At 50.1% G+C, this 14273-nt stretch overlaps 1 protein-coding gene across 16 annotated transcripts in view; it reads right to left on the reverse strand.

Annotated features, from left to right (window-relative positions):
- Positions 1-14273, reverse strand: part of CELF2 (CUGBP Elav-like family member 2) — a 724899-nt gene that overhangs the window by 75249 nt on the left and 635377 nt on the right. For all 16 annotated transcript variants that reach the window (XM_075997468.1, XM_075997471.1, XM_012740321.3 and 13 more), the window contains one exon: positions 4718-4766. In XM_075997468.1, coding sequence (XP_075853583.1) covers positions 4718-4766 — 49 coding nt within the window. The remainder of the gene's footprint in view (positions 1-4717; positions 4767-14273) is intronic.

Below are 14273 nucleotides of genomic sequence, written 5' to 3' on the forward strand. Positions count from 1 at the left end.
TAGGGGAATGGAAACTTCATTTTAAAAAAAAATCCCTAATTGTGAGTCTGTGCTAACACCCGGGTATACAATCTGTCAAAGTCACACCTGGATTCAGGGCTGCCTGAATTAATTAACAACTTTTCAATGTGTTAGTGCTAACATATGGCATTTAATTACTGCCTCCAAATCTGTGAGTCTCTCCACTTTGAATTTCAAAATTATTTCTTCATCTTCCAGTAAATCAGAAAGTGACTGGCTGGGAACACCCTGCGATTCCCCTTTCAATGGCAGCTCTGCAGGCCTTCGCCCTCCCCTGGCGGTACTTGGTGATCCTGACTCCTGCTGCCTCTGAACTTGACAAGCGCACACGAGAGGCTTTGGAGACCTCGAGAAAGAGAGCCGGTGGCTGAAGCGGCATTTCCGGATTCTAGGCTTTAAGGATTCCCAGCGAACTGCGAGGTTGGAGGGTTAAGGCAGGATGGATTAATGCTGTCTGCAGAGTAAAAACAATCCTCCTCGCAACAAGAAGGGGGGGGGCAATGCTGGCTCCACCACTGGGACCCCAAGGCAGAGCCACCGAGACCTCCGTGCTGTCCCGATCGCTCACTGCCAGGCTAGCTTCAAGCAACTGCTTTTAATTTTCAGTCCTTCAGGAGTTCGAAACCAGCCTGAGCAAGAGTGAGACCCCATCTCTACTATAAATAGAAAGAAATTGATTGGCCAACTAATATATAGAGAAAAAATTAGCTGGGCATGGTGGTGCATGCCTGTAGTCCCAGCTACTCGGGAGGCTGAGGCAGGAGGATCGCTTGAGCCCAGGAGTCTGAGGTTGCTGTGAGCTAGGCTGACGCCACGGCACTCACTCTAGCCTGGGCAACAAAGCGAGACTCTGTCTCAAAAAAAAAAAAAAAAAATGAATTTTCAGTCTTGCTCAGCTGGTACCTTTTTCTGCATAGCAATAGAGAAGCAAAAGCCGAACGGCATATATGGAATGAAAGAGGAAAACTGTGTTCGGGCTGGTTTACACTGGTGCCCAAATCCACACTTCTTCAAATGCCCCTCTCATATACCACCATTCAACTTTCTGCAGTGGAGAAATAACAAAAACGCTGGATTCTGCTGAAAGCTGGACATATATATTCTACATGTTCTTCTTAACAGAGTCTCAGCGTTTCATTGCTTATCCAGAGTGGGGTATTTTTTTTCTTCTTTTGGACACCTGGCACAGCAGGAGCACACGGACAGGAAATAACGGTGCATGGCACGTTGCTGGGATGTGCTAGAGGCTGCAGCTTAATCAGAGCCGACCGACCCTGGAGGTCTGGGAAGTCTGTTGGGGAAAATCCCACAGTGCAGGGCTGATGTCAGAGCATCCTAGCATTTCCGGGTTCAGCGCAGAGGCTCGATTTGTCAGAATCTCTACAAGGGCAGAGACGTCCAAGGGTGATAGCTTTTCTGGAATTCATTTGTCCATCACTAATTAATCTGTGATTAGCAGCCCTTTCTTGCTCGGCAAATACAAAGTTTCAGAAATCTGAACACGCCGATAACGAAGACAGTGACTGTCTAACTGTGACGCGGCCTTTGTGCTATCCATAAATGTCAGCAAACTCAATAAGAGTGCAATTAGAGCTCGTTATACTTCTTTCACAACCACGGGAGCTATTTAGAGCACCAGAGTCACAGAAATCTTTGTGCTCTCCGAGCCTCTGGAACTATGCTTACCTGTCAAAAATGCCACGTGAAACCAGAAAAGGCTCGCGGCTTTCATCACTTGCTTTGGGAAATTATACATTTCTCCTGATTCCTCACAATCAGGTCCAAAGAGAACCTTGAAACCTGTTCGTGTCTGTGCCAGCGGAGGTTCCACTGGAGCCTCCAGAAAGAAGAGCCCCATTAAAAAGCAGCTTTCCGCCCCATTTGAAGTTTTCGACTTTTCTTACTGGCAATTTAGAAAATGAAGGTCAATCTACAAAGCGAAGGGGAGAACTGGCCCAACTAGAAGGTTCGGGGGTTTTCATTTGTTTGTACAGACCTGTGCTTTGGTATGAACAGCCCGAGCCTGGCCACGCCAGCCTCTGCTGCTCAGAACACTCTGGAACGGCTGCCTCAGCGGGTGGAATGACGCTGCTGACTTGGCATAATTCAGCACTGTGCGTATTTACTCTGCGCCAGGTATCACGCTAAGCTCTTCACAGATGTGAACTTACGTAATCCTCTAACCACCTTGTAAGGCAGGCGTTACAGTAAGAGTTCAGGCTACCCCACGGGAGCCCCTCTTTACGGCTGGTGACACTGAGGCTGAGTGAGGGTCAGTGAGTTGCCCAAGGACACAGGAGTCAGGAGTCACGTCCAGGCTTCTCAACCCGGTTCTTAACGACCACCCTAGGTTGCTTCCCCAAAACTGGTATTTTTAGATACTCTCTCCTCCTAGTAATGATGATGCCCAGTCCTGCTTGGCTTCTGAGATCATGCAAAACTGGGTGCACCCACAGAATTTTATTCTGTTGCTGTGGTTCCGGACCCAAAGCCAACATTATGCTCAGTGCCCAGAGCAGACGCTGGACGGAAAGAACAGCACAGCGCTCTGAGCACGCCCAGCAGCCTGCCCGTGGGGAGTACACGACTGCACCACAGAACACGTGACAGGAAGCAAAGTGGGGCATCTCGGGTCACGTGTTTGCAACTCAGTTCTCTAACTTGTCATGTTTCTACAGCCACAACCTCAGGTTCAGAAACCAGACAGAGCCATTTCCACCAGAGACTTGCATTCCATGGTCCTTGTCCTGACACGGTTTGGAGAATTATGGGGCCAAAGGACAGGGAGCATCTCTTGGTGGCCGGGAGCTCCGAGATGACCTGTCCTGACGGGATGCATCCCACAAATACAAAATCATCTCTCCTCTCTCCGGGTGAGGACCTGAACAGACTACAAGCAGGCACCTTTCAGAGCAAAAGGCCTGAAGAAGTCACACAGGTAGAACGGCCGCCTTACACAGGTAGGCATGCTCAACAAAGGACCCCGAAGAGCCAGGGCACCACTTCCGGGTGAGGACAGGAATCAACGTTTCTATGGTTACACACACTGTTAACAGACACCTCATTTGAGTCTTGGGGGGGAAAGGTCAACCTATGAGAGGCCGTTACCATTAATCCCATTTTCAGAAAAAGGAGACTGAAGTCCAGTGTGGAAGTGACTTCTAGATACTTAAGTCAGGAGACTGAATGTAAGTTCCATGAGGCCAGAGACACGGTCTCTTGTAACCTTTTCTTCTTCTTCCTTCCCTTACTCATTGCTGCAGCCCCAGCACCTAGCAATGTTCCTGGCACACAGCAAGGTGTCCACAAATCACCGAATACAGGTGTGAAGTGACTTGGCCACAGTCCCGCAACAAAGGAGCAGCACGTTTTAGAACTTGTGACACTAAATGCCATGTTTGTGATCAAGCAATATAGAAAAAAGGGAATTAACGCCAAGAAAAAAGTATAAGGCTGAGAAGAAGACGGGGGTAAAAGTACCAAAGTCTACTCCTAGATACAGTAAAGTTTTTTGTTTTTTTTTTAACTTTACTTATTTATACAGGGCTGGGGTCTCACTATGTTGCCCAGGCTGGCCTTGAGAGCCCGGGCTCGAGCAATCCTCCCCCCTCAGCCTCTGAGCGGCCGGGACTACAGGGGCAGGCTACCGTGCCCCGCTGAGAGGGGAAGGCTCTGGCAAACCAAGTGCCGGCAGCACCGCGCTAGGACTTGGAATTTTCTTCAAAACTTTGTAGTCTGTGGAGAAGCCAGAAAATGGAATGCGCTACAATTAGCAAAAAATACCTTGCGGAGAGATTCAGAGCCCAATCATAATTTACATTTGCAGATATGCAGATCTCTAAGTGCATGGCTTCTGCCCTGATTACTAATTAATGAGGTGCAAAACTGCCTGTTGGAAGGAAACGGTGCTGATTATGTCAGTCTTGTGGGACGGACGGAGGAGCTCTCCGGTCTAGGGAGGCAGACGATCCTTTTAACATACATTTCAGGAAATGAAAAGAACAAAACAGGGACAGAAGGCTTGTAGAGATGGAAGCAAAAACTTGAGAGAGAGAGACAGACGTGGCTATCAACTCTCTGGTGTCTGGAAGAGGCAAATCCCAATTACTGCACGGACCTCATCAAAGGCGTATTTTTGTACCCAGCGAACGTTCATTTAATCAGCAGACTGAGCTCTGAATGAATTCTGATGCAAATGCATCGGCACAATTTAGGGAAGAGTGCAACGAGACAGTCTCCAAGTCAAAGAGGAACAAATGGAAAGACAAAAAATAAATAAATAAACAAAAAGGGAAAGGAGAAGGTGGGAGCCGAATCCTTCACAGGCAATTCCTTTCCTGCTTGTGTCTCCCCCCCCCCCCCCCCCGCCCCACACCAGGTGTCCCCATGTTGCTCTGCTGGAGGAGACAAGAGCCACAGGGCCACGACACAGGGAAAACCATCAACAGAGGGACATGGGACACACTGCTCGTCGAGGTCTCACAGATCTGTACACCAGAGATCAGCGACGCAGGAGAGGGGAGTGGGCCCTTCTCCAGACCTGCGGGCTCGGCGGAAGGCTCCCCGAGCAGTGCTCTCTGCCCCCCCGCCCCCAAGAGCAAAAGCAGCTGGGCTGGCTCTTCCCACCCCCTCCCCCCCATACTCTTCCATTTAAAGCAGCAAACATTATTAAAGGAGACAGTGGGTTACCACCTACCGTTTGACTTTTCACTGTCTGCAGGTTTCATCTGAATGGGATGATGCATCTAGAAACACAAAAGTGAGACGGTCAAGGCAGATTGAACAACTGGAAACACAGTCTCAGAAATCTGAAGCAACGCGTGTCCCAACACTGTTTCAGGGGCACATAAGTAATCATAAAGCTTCTCCCGGGTAACATCTACTACATCAAAAAGCAAGCCTGTGTTTTTTTGTATTCAGGAATCTAACCCTTTTAAGCCACGGGGCCCTGGAACCCAGTATGTATTTAGAAGCTTGGGCTTTGGAGTTTAGACGAGTTTGAAATCTGGTTCTGCCACTCAAAATATAGACTCTGCCTCTATCTTCTAGGTAATTCTGGTCCTGCCATTCGTGACAGCTGTGTGATCCTGGGCAAGTGTCTTAACTTCTCTGAGCTCCAGCCTCCTCGTCTGTGAGACAGGGATAACACCTGCATGGTAGGGTTGTGAGCTTTAAATGAGAAAACGCATGCACTTCACAAGCAGAGCCTAAAATGTGCTGGGGAAAAAAAATTCAGGTGTGGTTACTGTATCATTACAAATCTAAATGCAGACGGTCTTTGTTCCTCTTCTGGCTACTCTACGTTTGTTCACGTGGGTTTTTCAGGTCTCACGAGTATTTGGAAGGCCTAGCAGGTGACTGACTCACGTGCGGGTATACGGTTTTCATTCTGCAAGTGCAGAGCCACTGAGGCACCAAGGGACACGCATAGACCGGGCAGGAAAGAGGGAGCAAGACGCAGACCTCGAGATCGTGGCTCGTGCATACACGGGAGTAGAAAGAACCTTGAACGGCGGGGCCGAGGTCCCGAGCCGAGCCCGACCCGGACGCTCTCACGCGGCGCCCCCACTCCACTGGCACGATCCAACTCGCTGGCCCCAAGCGCAAAACGCCACCATTTCCAATTAAAATAAATCCCTCAAGCTACTTTCAAAGGTCCTCTTGCTTCCTATTTCATCATACCCCAAGGAGCACGGAAGCCACGGGGCGGACGGAACCGCTGGCTGTGCAAATGCTTTTATTATAACGGGTCCCGTCCTCTCTGAAACCTTTAATTTCCCCAGTGGACTTTGCAGCGCTCGCGAGCCCCAGCGCTGGGCTTCGTCTAATTTAGACGAAAGGGGACTGGTACTGGCTCCGGCACGGGTGTGATGAGAAATGAGCACCAGGCAGGCGGGACCACGTGCACCCAACGCCTGTCGGCGTCTTGGAGGCAGAAGAGAAAGAGACGAGAGGGAGGACCACCGAGGGACAGGAGGCTGAGTAACTGAGCTGCTGCGTTTGTCCCAAAAGGCAAGGTGCCTTATGCCCAGAGCACAGGCCTGGAGACGGGGTCTCGGCCTCCCTCGTCATTCACGAACGCGCTCCGTGTGTGGGGTGGGAGGGTGCTTAGGGGTGAGTGGACTGTTTGTTCAGGAAAGAGTGGAATATATACCTTAACAAGTAGATAGACGCAACTGCAGAAACCCGATTTGGATGGGGAATGTGACCTCCCGCCTACAGTAAGGAGAGGAGGATGACAAATCCTGTTTCGGGAAGATGGACGGAGGGACGCCTCTCCCTGCTCATCACCTGCGCAAGACACGACCACGGCGCGTCAGGCTCTGGGCCAACGACAGCGACAAAGGCCCACTGAAGAAGTTCCGTCCCTTCGGGTCTCACCGCGTGGCAGGAGACACGCTGCTGCCAAGAGCCAGCCGAGCCCCCAGGAAGTGCTCGGACAAGGCAAGGCAAGAGGTAGGACGAGGCGTGCAGGAGCCCAGGGGCCCCGAACTCTGCCTGGCGAGGAAAGCTGAGGCTCCCAGCACCGGCGACCTCTGGTTCGAGTCCCCAGACCTGCCAACGCAGGAAGGGGGACTGGCCCGTGAAACCCACAGGACTTCCCACGCAAGGCCGAGGTGAGGGGAAAGGGCTTGGTTCCTCTGTGCAGGGAGCCCCAGATGTGAGCGGGGAAGGCGGAGCTCAGAGGGGGGCGGCCTCCCGGGCACAGAGGGCCTTGCGAGCTGATGAAATGAGGATCTGTCTCAAGTCCATGGTCGGGTATGGAAGATTTAAGTAGCAAAGGCAGCAAGATGGACATCTGTATTCTAGAGAGGTCATCTTTGGCTATAGCGTGGAGGGTGGCTTACAGAGCAGACACAGGAGGAGGGATAGTTGAGGGGCTACCGCAAATGGTCCCCCTGACACAGATGAAGGTCAAAGCTCAGCAGCGACTGGCTGGTCGTGGGGCTGAGGGAGGAGAACTGCAGCCCTGGACAGCGTGGCGGGCCGTGATGGGGCCCCTGCCCCGAGGGGAGAGACAAAGGGACTGTGGGGTGCATGGAGAAGCAGGAAATGTGGGGCTCGGGCTCCGGAGGGGGCAGGGTGGCAGGAAGGTGCAGCTGTCACAGGGAGGGGAGGCAGTGTGGGAAGGGCCAGGCACGGAACCGAGGGAACATCGGGACAGAGGAGTCCAAGGAGGACCGAGCACAGCAGGGTCGGGGGAGCTACGAGGGGAGAGTCCCCAAGCAGGCGCCACCAGAGGCCACGACGATGAGCCCGGGCACCCGTGTGGCTTTGCCAGTAGGAAACCCTATGGGGAACGTATGGAAGGCAGTGTCTGCGGAGTGGCGTGGCAAGGACACCCCACTGCAGGGTGGAGGAGAAACGGGGAGGACGTGCTGAGTGGAGACGCCTACTGACCGCCAACAGGGGCGATGGGAGGACGGAGGCAGCAACGTTCAGGACAGGAGAGACTCAGACACGTGAATCTGCTGGCGGCAGGGGCGCGAGAGTCACAGGCTGCAGAGGAGAGGGGCAGGTGCACCCGAGTTATGCAGGGGACGCGGAGATGAATGAACGTGGCTCCTGCCCTCAGGGAGCTTGCAGCCCACCAGGGTGGCCACACACACAGACGTAAACATGGAAAGGGACACTGGAAAACGAGGCACAAAGAGAAGCGCAGAGAGTGCCTTCAGATGCACCTGCGGGGTCCCGGTGGGACCATGGCGGGAGAGGTGGGAGCCGCAGGGACAGAATCACTCTTGGCTCTCAAGGGCCCTGGCAGCCACAGAGCGCCGCGTTCTCAGTCTCCAGGTCTGAAGGGAACAAGTGGCGTGGCAAAGGACACAGCTGGCTAATGACGGAGTCGGGATCAGAAATCTAACCCCCCACCTCTATCCCAGCGATGACTCCTCCAGACCACACTGCTTCGCCCCAAAACGTCCGCCGCGGGCCCTGGACATCCGAGCCTTCGGTTGAGAACTGCAGGCTGCACTCACTGAAGACGCCTGGGACACCCCCCAGGCGAAAGGACTCTTCCCTCCCTCCAAACTCTCCACCGCTTTATCTCCATGGCCTTATTTATGGCTAGTGTCACACTAAGACTTGACTCTTGGTTTTTCTTGCAGCTGCCAAGGGGATGAGCTCAGTTTCTGCCCTGGGACTATGCGGAAGGTTCAGGAAAGTACTAGCGGCAGTCAGAATGCAGCTGAGGCCACTGTATACTTGGACTTGGTCTTTCCCAGGCCCAATGAGGGGGAAAAAATCACCTCTGCAGAGACCTGAATTGTCAGACCATGGTCACTTCTGAATGGGTGGTCACCTACCCCAGGTACGTCCTGAAGACAGCTGCGATAATGCGTGCAGAGCACCGTGACCTTCTCAGACAAAGGTGTTCAATCAGTACTGTATTAAGAACGGCTTCATTATCATGAACAGTTCATCTGGGTTACAAATTTCCGATCACATACAAGATGTAAATGTCAAGGAAGACAAAAAACGGGGTTGGAGGAGTTCTCGCAATGTTGTTTCACTTCCTCAAAAAAAAAAAAAAAAATCTCATGGTTCTGAGAACTCTGGGAGATTTCTTGAGTGGAGCAGGGAAGATCTTACGAAAAGGGTGGGCTTTCCAGAAGCCCAAAGTTTCAAGTTATAAAAGGGGGAGTTTTTTTTCCTGCAACAGAAATGGTTTCAAAGGTTTGATCTAGGATGACTTCAGGATTACTCATTCCGTCACTTGTTTCTGCTTTTAACCAGATGCTGCTACGTCTGAAGCTGGGAATGGCACGATGAGGAGGAGTTGCCCCCACGCTTGTAGGGCGGCAGAGTAGGGGCAGATACAGTAGCCATGTCCCACGGTGTCACAGAACACGTGCTGGGACCCGCAGTGTGGGGGACGCAGAGGAGGAACACCCTACACAGACTGAGGAAGGTCGCACCAGACACGGCGTCTCAGATGACACAGTGTTTCGAGTTCATTCTTGACGGAATCCTAACGTTGACTCCAAGACGCGTGAAGGACATTCAGGGAAGGGAACCGAGTATTTGAAGGCACACGGTGAGAGAAAACAGGCCACGGTGTTGAAGAATGACGACGTGACATTCTAACCAATGGAGAAAGTGACAGAAGTTGTCGAAGATCACTTGCCAAAAACAAAACACCTAAAAAGCACAACGAGACTAACAGGGAGGGATGGATATATTCAGAGATGGGAGAATTTCAAGTAAGAAGGAAACAATGCCGGTCTGCTCAACCCTGAATTAAAGCTGCCCTGGTCACCAGGATTGGTTGCCAGAGGCCACACGCTGAGCACCTTTCCCAAGAACTAAAGACAAAATCAACAGGTCAGCTGCTTCTCCCCACTGCTGCCACCATGACCAGGGAAGCTGGCCTATCTCTGCCAGAGTCGGGCGTGGCTGGGGCTGCACCTCCATACTGTGCGCTGTGCACATCTGGAGGGCCTAGGTGACAGCAGATGACCAGGGCAAGGCCCAGAGAACTATTCCAATGTGCGTGACGTCTCGCCACTTGCAAGGAAATCTCAGGGTCAAGGTTGAGGCCACTTCCCAGGGGCTACTTCCTCCTCCTGCCTGTGGCGAGTGAGCACACGAGCTTCAAGAATCTTCCCAACGAGTCCCCTAAGAGAGACATGTGCTAATTAAACTGAGTCGCAGCTCCATAACCATACAGAACTGGCTATGTCTGAAAAAAACATTCACACACTAAAAGCCCTGGCTTCACCACTATGCAATATAGCCGTGGAACAAAACTATACCTGTACTCCATAAATTTACACAATTAAAAAATATACTCGGTAGTCTGTACTGTCATGATGTGTCTATATTGTTTGATGAGTCTAAGCAGCTAATAAACACCAGCCCCTGATATCTACACCATTTCCTGATGAAACACAGCAATGGGCCTATTGCTGGCGTTCAATCCAGCTGTACGCGCATAAAACTGAAAAGACTACACGTTCTCTCCTACCAGGCTCCGGCTGCAGCGCGCTTGCACCAGGGAAATGACAGGGGCCATAGTTTTGGAAATAAATCCTGTTGCATGATGGGAATAAATACGACTTAACGTAATTCTTCAAGTTTACACTTCTATGAAGAAAGGCTTCTTAATCCATTTCTTTGAAGATTTCTTTTGACTGCATATGAATTTTTAAAATTTTATTGCAGAACATTTTGCCTAATGTTAACACACTGAGATACTAGTTAACTTCTTGGTCTCTAGCCCAATCTGTTTAAAAACAGATGAAATATAACAAAAGGGAAAATTTTAAGCTCTCTCCCCCCTCCTCCCTCCCTGGTGGGGAGGGGATCGGAGCTAAGCATGTTCCTTAGAAGGCATGTGCTAATAAGCATGTTCTTTAGAAGGCATACGCTAATAAGCATGTTTCTTAGAAGGCACGTGGTAAGCATGCTCTAGAAGGTATGTGCTAAGCATGTTCATTAGAAGGCATGTGCTAAGCATACTCCTTAGGAGCCATGTGCTAATAAGCATGTTCTTCAGAAGGCATGTGCTAAGCATGCACCCTAGAAGGCACGTGCTAAGCATGCGCCTTAGAAAGCATGTGCTAAGCATGTGCCTTAGAAAGCATGTGCTAATAAGCATGTTCCTTAGAAGGCATGTGCTAAGCATGTTCCTTAGAAGGCTTGTTTGGTCTCCGTTGCAACCGTGTGTCAGCCACTGGCATCAGGCGCTCAGTCGAGGCGGACCACGCACAGAAGAGCATTGCGGCACACCAAGGTATGGTCCCTTCAGGGTCTGCTCGGGCTTTCGGCAAGTTGTCGCTTGGTGAGGACATACCCCTGCCTTGCTGTCCTTCCCACCCCAAGGCTAAGCTCGAGCACCCAAGCAGGCCAAGGCATGGCCCTGATACCGTCAGGCCTCCATCCTTGCTGCCCAGGTACGAAGCTGTCCGCCTGTCGCTGGAGCACAAGCCCCCTTCATCCCACCCCTGGTGAGTGAGCAGCACGTGGTCCTCCCTCTCCTCCTCCTCCCCTACACATGCACGGCCCCGGGACCGAGTCGTCTACCCTGGACTTCAGAGTGGCTGACCTCTGCTTGGGCCCAAGACCCTCACTCCTGACTCTTTGACCTCAAAGATGAGCCCAGCTGTGACTCATTCAAATGAAAACGAGGGGACACCTCCAGAGCAAAGCCATCACCCCAAGTCCGGGGACAACTGCAGGCAGAGAGCGCTGCGCACGGCTGTCACTGCCTTAAGCCGCAGGGACAGGGGTCAGGCTGGTCCCAGAGCACCAGCACGCAGTACCGGCACTCTCTGGCCTCCCCGCGGCAGGTGGCGTCTAGTGTGGCTTCCCCAGAGCTCACTGCCTTCGTCCTCCGCTGCGGAACACGGGCCTCGTCTGCAAGACGGAGCCCCGGGGGACGGGGACGGCCGGGGGCAGGAGGCACGGCTGGTTCCCCCCACGCGGGAGAGCTCACGTTGAAACTGGCTTAACCCCAACCATCACCAATTGATGAGTTAACCACCTTTAACATGAGATTCAATAAAACATGCCATTTTTAACCTGGAACGGGTTCTTACAGAGTCACTCTCACGCATCTCATTATTAAACCTACCCTGACCCCTCGAGAGCGCGGCCGTGCTAACACATATTATAAGCTCACTGTCCATTAAATATTTAAACGCAGAGAAAGAGGGGAGGGAAAGAAGTGAATTCACAAAAGAGCCATGTGCCAAAGGAGAAAATTAAAGGATTCCAGCCAGTAAAGACCGACGGGTATTTTTTTCTTTCTTTCTATGACAATGCAAAAATGGTTCATGGAGAATATTTCACATCTTGCCTATATGGCAACTATGACATACCAAAAGCACCTACATTTTTTTTTTAATTTTTCTCAAAAAAATTTTGTTAATGGTAACAATGTCCCAAAAGAGTTGCCACCAACTGGAGGCATGTCGCCCCCCAAGATGCAGCACTGTGTGTATTGTCAAGGGGTCGTCCAGAGCCAGGGAGATCTGCCCAGCTCTCCAGCTGAGTGATTCTGTCATTTCAGTCCCTGCTATATGATGCTCTGTGTACTGGGGAAAAAAAAGGTAGCTTCTAGGAATGTCAATCAGTACTGAACAAGAACCTTTAAATTTTCTTTATTTTCTTTATGGTGAAGAGCATGGTAAACTTGTTAAGATAGCTTTAATAGAATGATACCTCTGCAGGAATATAGATGACAAAAATAATTTGTCAGATCGGTCAAACCAGCCTTTTATCACTGAGACAAAGCCCCATTTCGTGGTCATGCCTATACCTGGCAAGTGAAATGGAGAGTTCAGGCAATTTCTATGCAAACTGAGGAAATCTTCCCTTCACTTTTAATTTTCTAGGTGGTGTTTTAGGCACTTTGTGCCACGTTAACTAATTGAATTCCAACAACAGCCCTATGAGAGTGGTACTTAAGAGGAAGCAAGGGAGAGAGGTTAAGTAACGTACCCACATAGTACAGCAAACGTGGTGAAGCCAGGGTTCAAAGGCAAGTCTATTCCTGGGCTGGGGCACAGCCCAGAGCCTAAGGCCTGGGCTCCTTCCCGCCTCTAGTGCTGCGAGTTTAGGGTTTCTAAAAACTTGTAAAGTTTTTACCATAATTTTCCTCTTCTACACTATACCTAAAGACTGCATCAATCCACTGGTTTCCTCCCAATCAGGCACTCATGTATCAATGTGTGTGCTATGCACATGTATGTGCACATATGTGCATGCAATACATGAGGGCTGTCTGGAAAGTATGCAGCCACTGTTAACAACATAATGAGAAAGGTTACATGGCTGGACACTTGCTGGACAGCCCTCATGTATTTCATACACGCGTACAATTTATTTTTAAATGTAATCTAAGAACAAAATTACCGTTTGGGTTTTCTTCATGAAAAAAAGCAGGTAAGTTTCAAAGCCTATAATGAATGAAAGAAAAAAATAGTCATGGCTTTACCGTTATGCCAGGGAATCTCAGCCCCAACCCATGTGCCACCCGGCTCTAAAGGAACTATATTCGTGTTCCTTCATGGGGCGACTACCCGGGCTGTTCCACACCTACGTCGACGAGAAGCAAACGGAGGGCAAGCAAGATCAGCTACTGGTTATTCTGTGAGAGGAAAACAATGGTTCCCATGCATCCACGTTAACGGAGCCTACATTTTGGGGTTAGTTCACAAACGAATAGGGCAAAAATGTGCACTGGGATTTACAAATCGAATCAAAGTGTGGACAACTTATTGTTAGGTGAGTCACAGGTCACACCAGAAGACCCTGGTGCCTGGCTCTGCGTGAACTGCCTGCGTCACACAAGGTCTGTTTACGGGGACGCTGCTTTGGACATTCTGGGGGAAACTGTTACCTTCTGAAGACGCGAACTCCACGATGGAAGCAGAGCCTAGGTAGGGATTCATCTATACCTGGAGTCACGATGCCATTCCAAATTGCTTTTTTATGCAGCACCAGTAAGTGAAGTTAACAAGGTAGGTGCACAGAAAACTTTCAATTGATATTTGCTGACATATTTTTTATAAAAGTGATCTAAGCCAAGGGAAAAAAAAAAAAGGGACCTGAGTATGATAACAAGAAACATTAAGTTACCCTTGTGTTGTATCCTTGCAGCCAGGGACAAAAGCCACAGTGGACTGTAAGTTAGGATTTCTTCCTAATAGCCACCGACGTGCGTGAAGCGCCTAAAACAATGACTGCATAGTAAGTGCTCAATAAAACTGTCATCATCGTTATTGTACATAGTACAGGAGTTTCTCTGAGGGAGAGAGAAGGGTCCCGTTCAAAAGAGAACATACAGAAAAGAGCAGCCTTCCTTGGTTACCTGGGACAGGTACAGGCAGCTATTACAGCTCAGCTCCCAGCCTTTTTTCATACATACTAATAACCCAGTGATGGAGAAAAACCTATAGGATCTGAAATTATAAATCTGCTTTTGGCTTACTGGGCTCCAAGTCATCCTTTTTATTATAGCTATGATGCCACCACCTATTTACATTTCTGTTAAAGGCACGTGGTATACGAGAGGGGGAAAAACAGGCAACGTAACCATTTAGTCCTGGCAAAAAATAAAATAAAATATCGTAGGAAAACTAGATTGCTCTGGGTGGAATTCTATGAGGGAATTTGGCGTCTGTTATGGTGATTAAGTCATCATTTCTGACAGATTACTCTAATCGGCTGTCAAATAGCATTCCACAACCCCATCTGTAACTTGGCATCCCAGTTACTCAGCCCATGCTACCTTCTGTGTATAAAAC

The sequence above is a fragment of the Microcebus murinus genome, chromosome 25, assembly GCF_040939455.1.
Source record: "Microcebus murinus isolate Inina chromosome 25, M.murinus_Inina_mat1.0, whole genome shotgun sequence".
NCBI lineage: Eukaryota > Metazoa > Chordata > Mammalia > Primates > Cheirogaleidae > Microcebus > Microcebus murinus.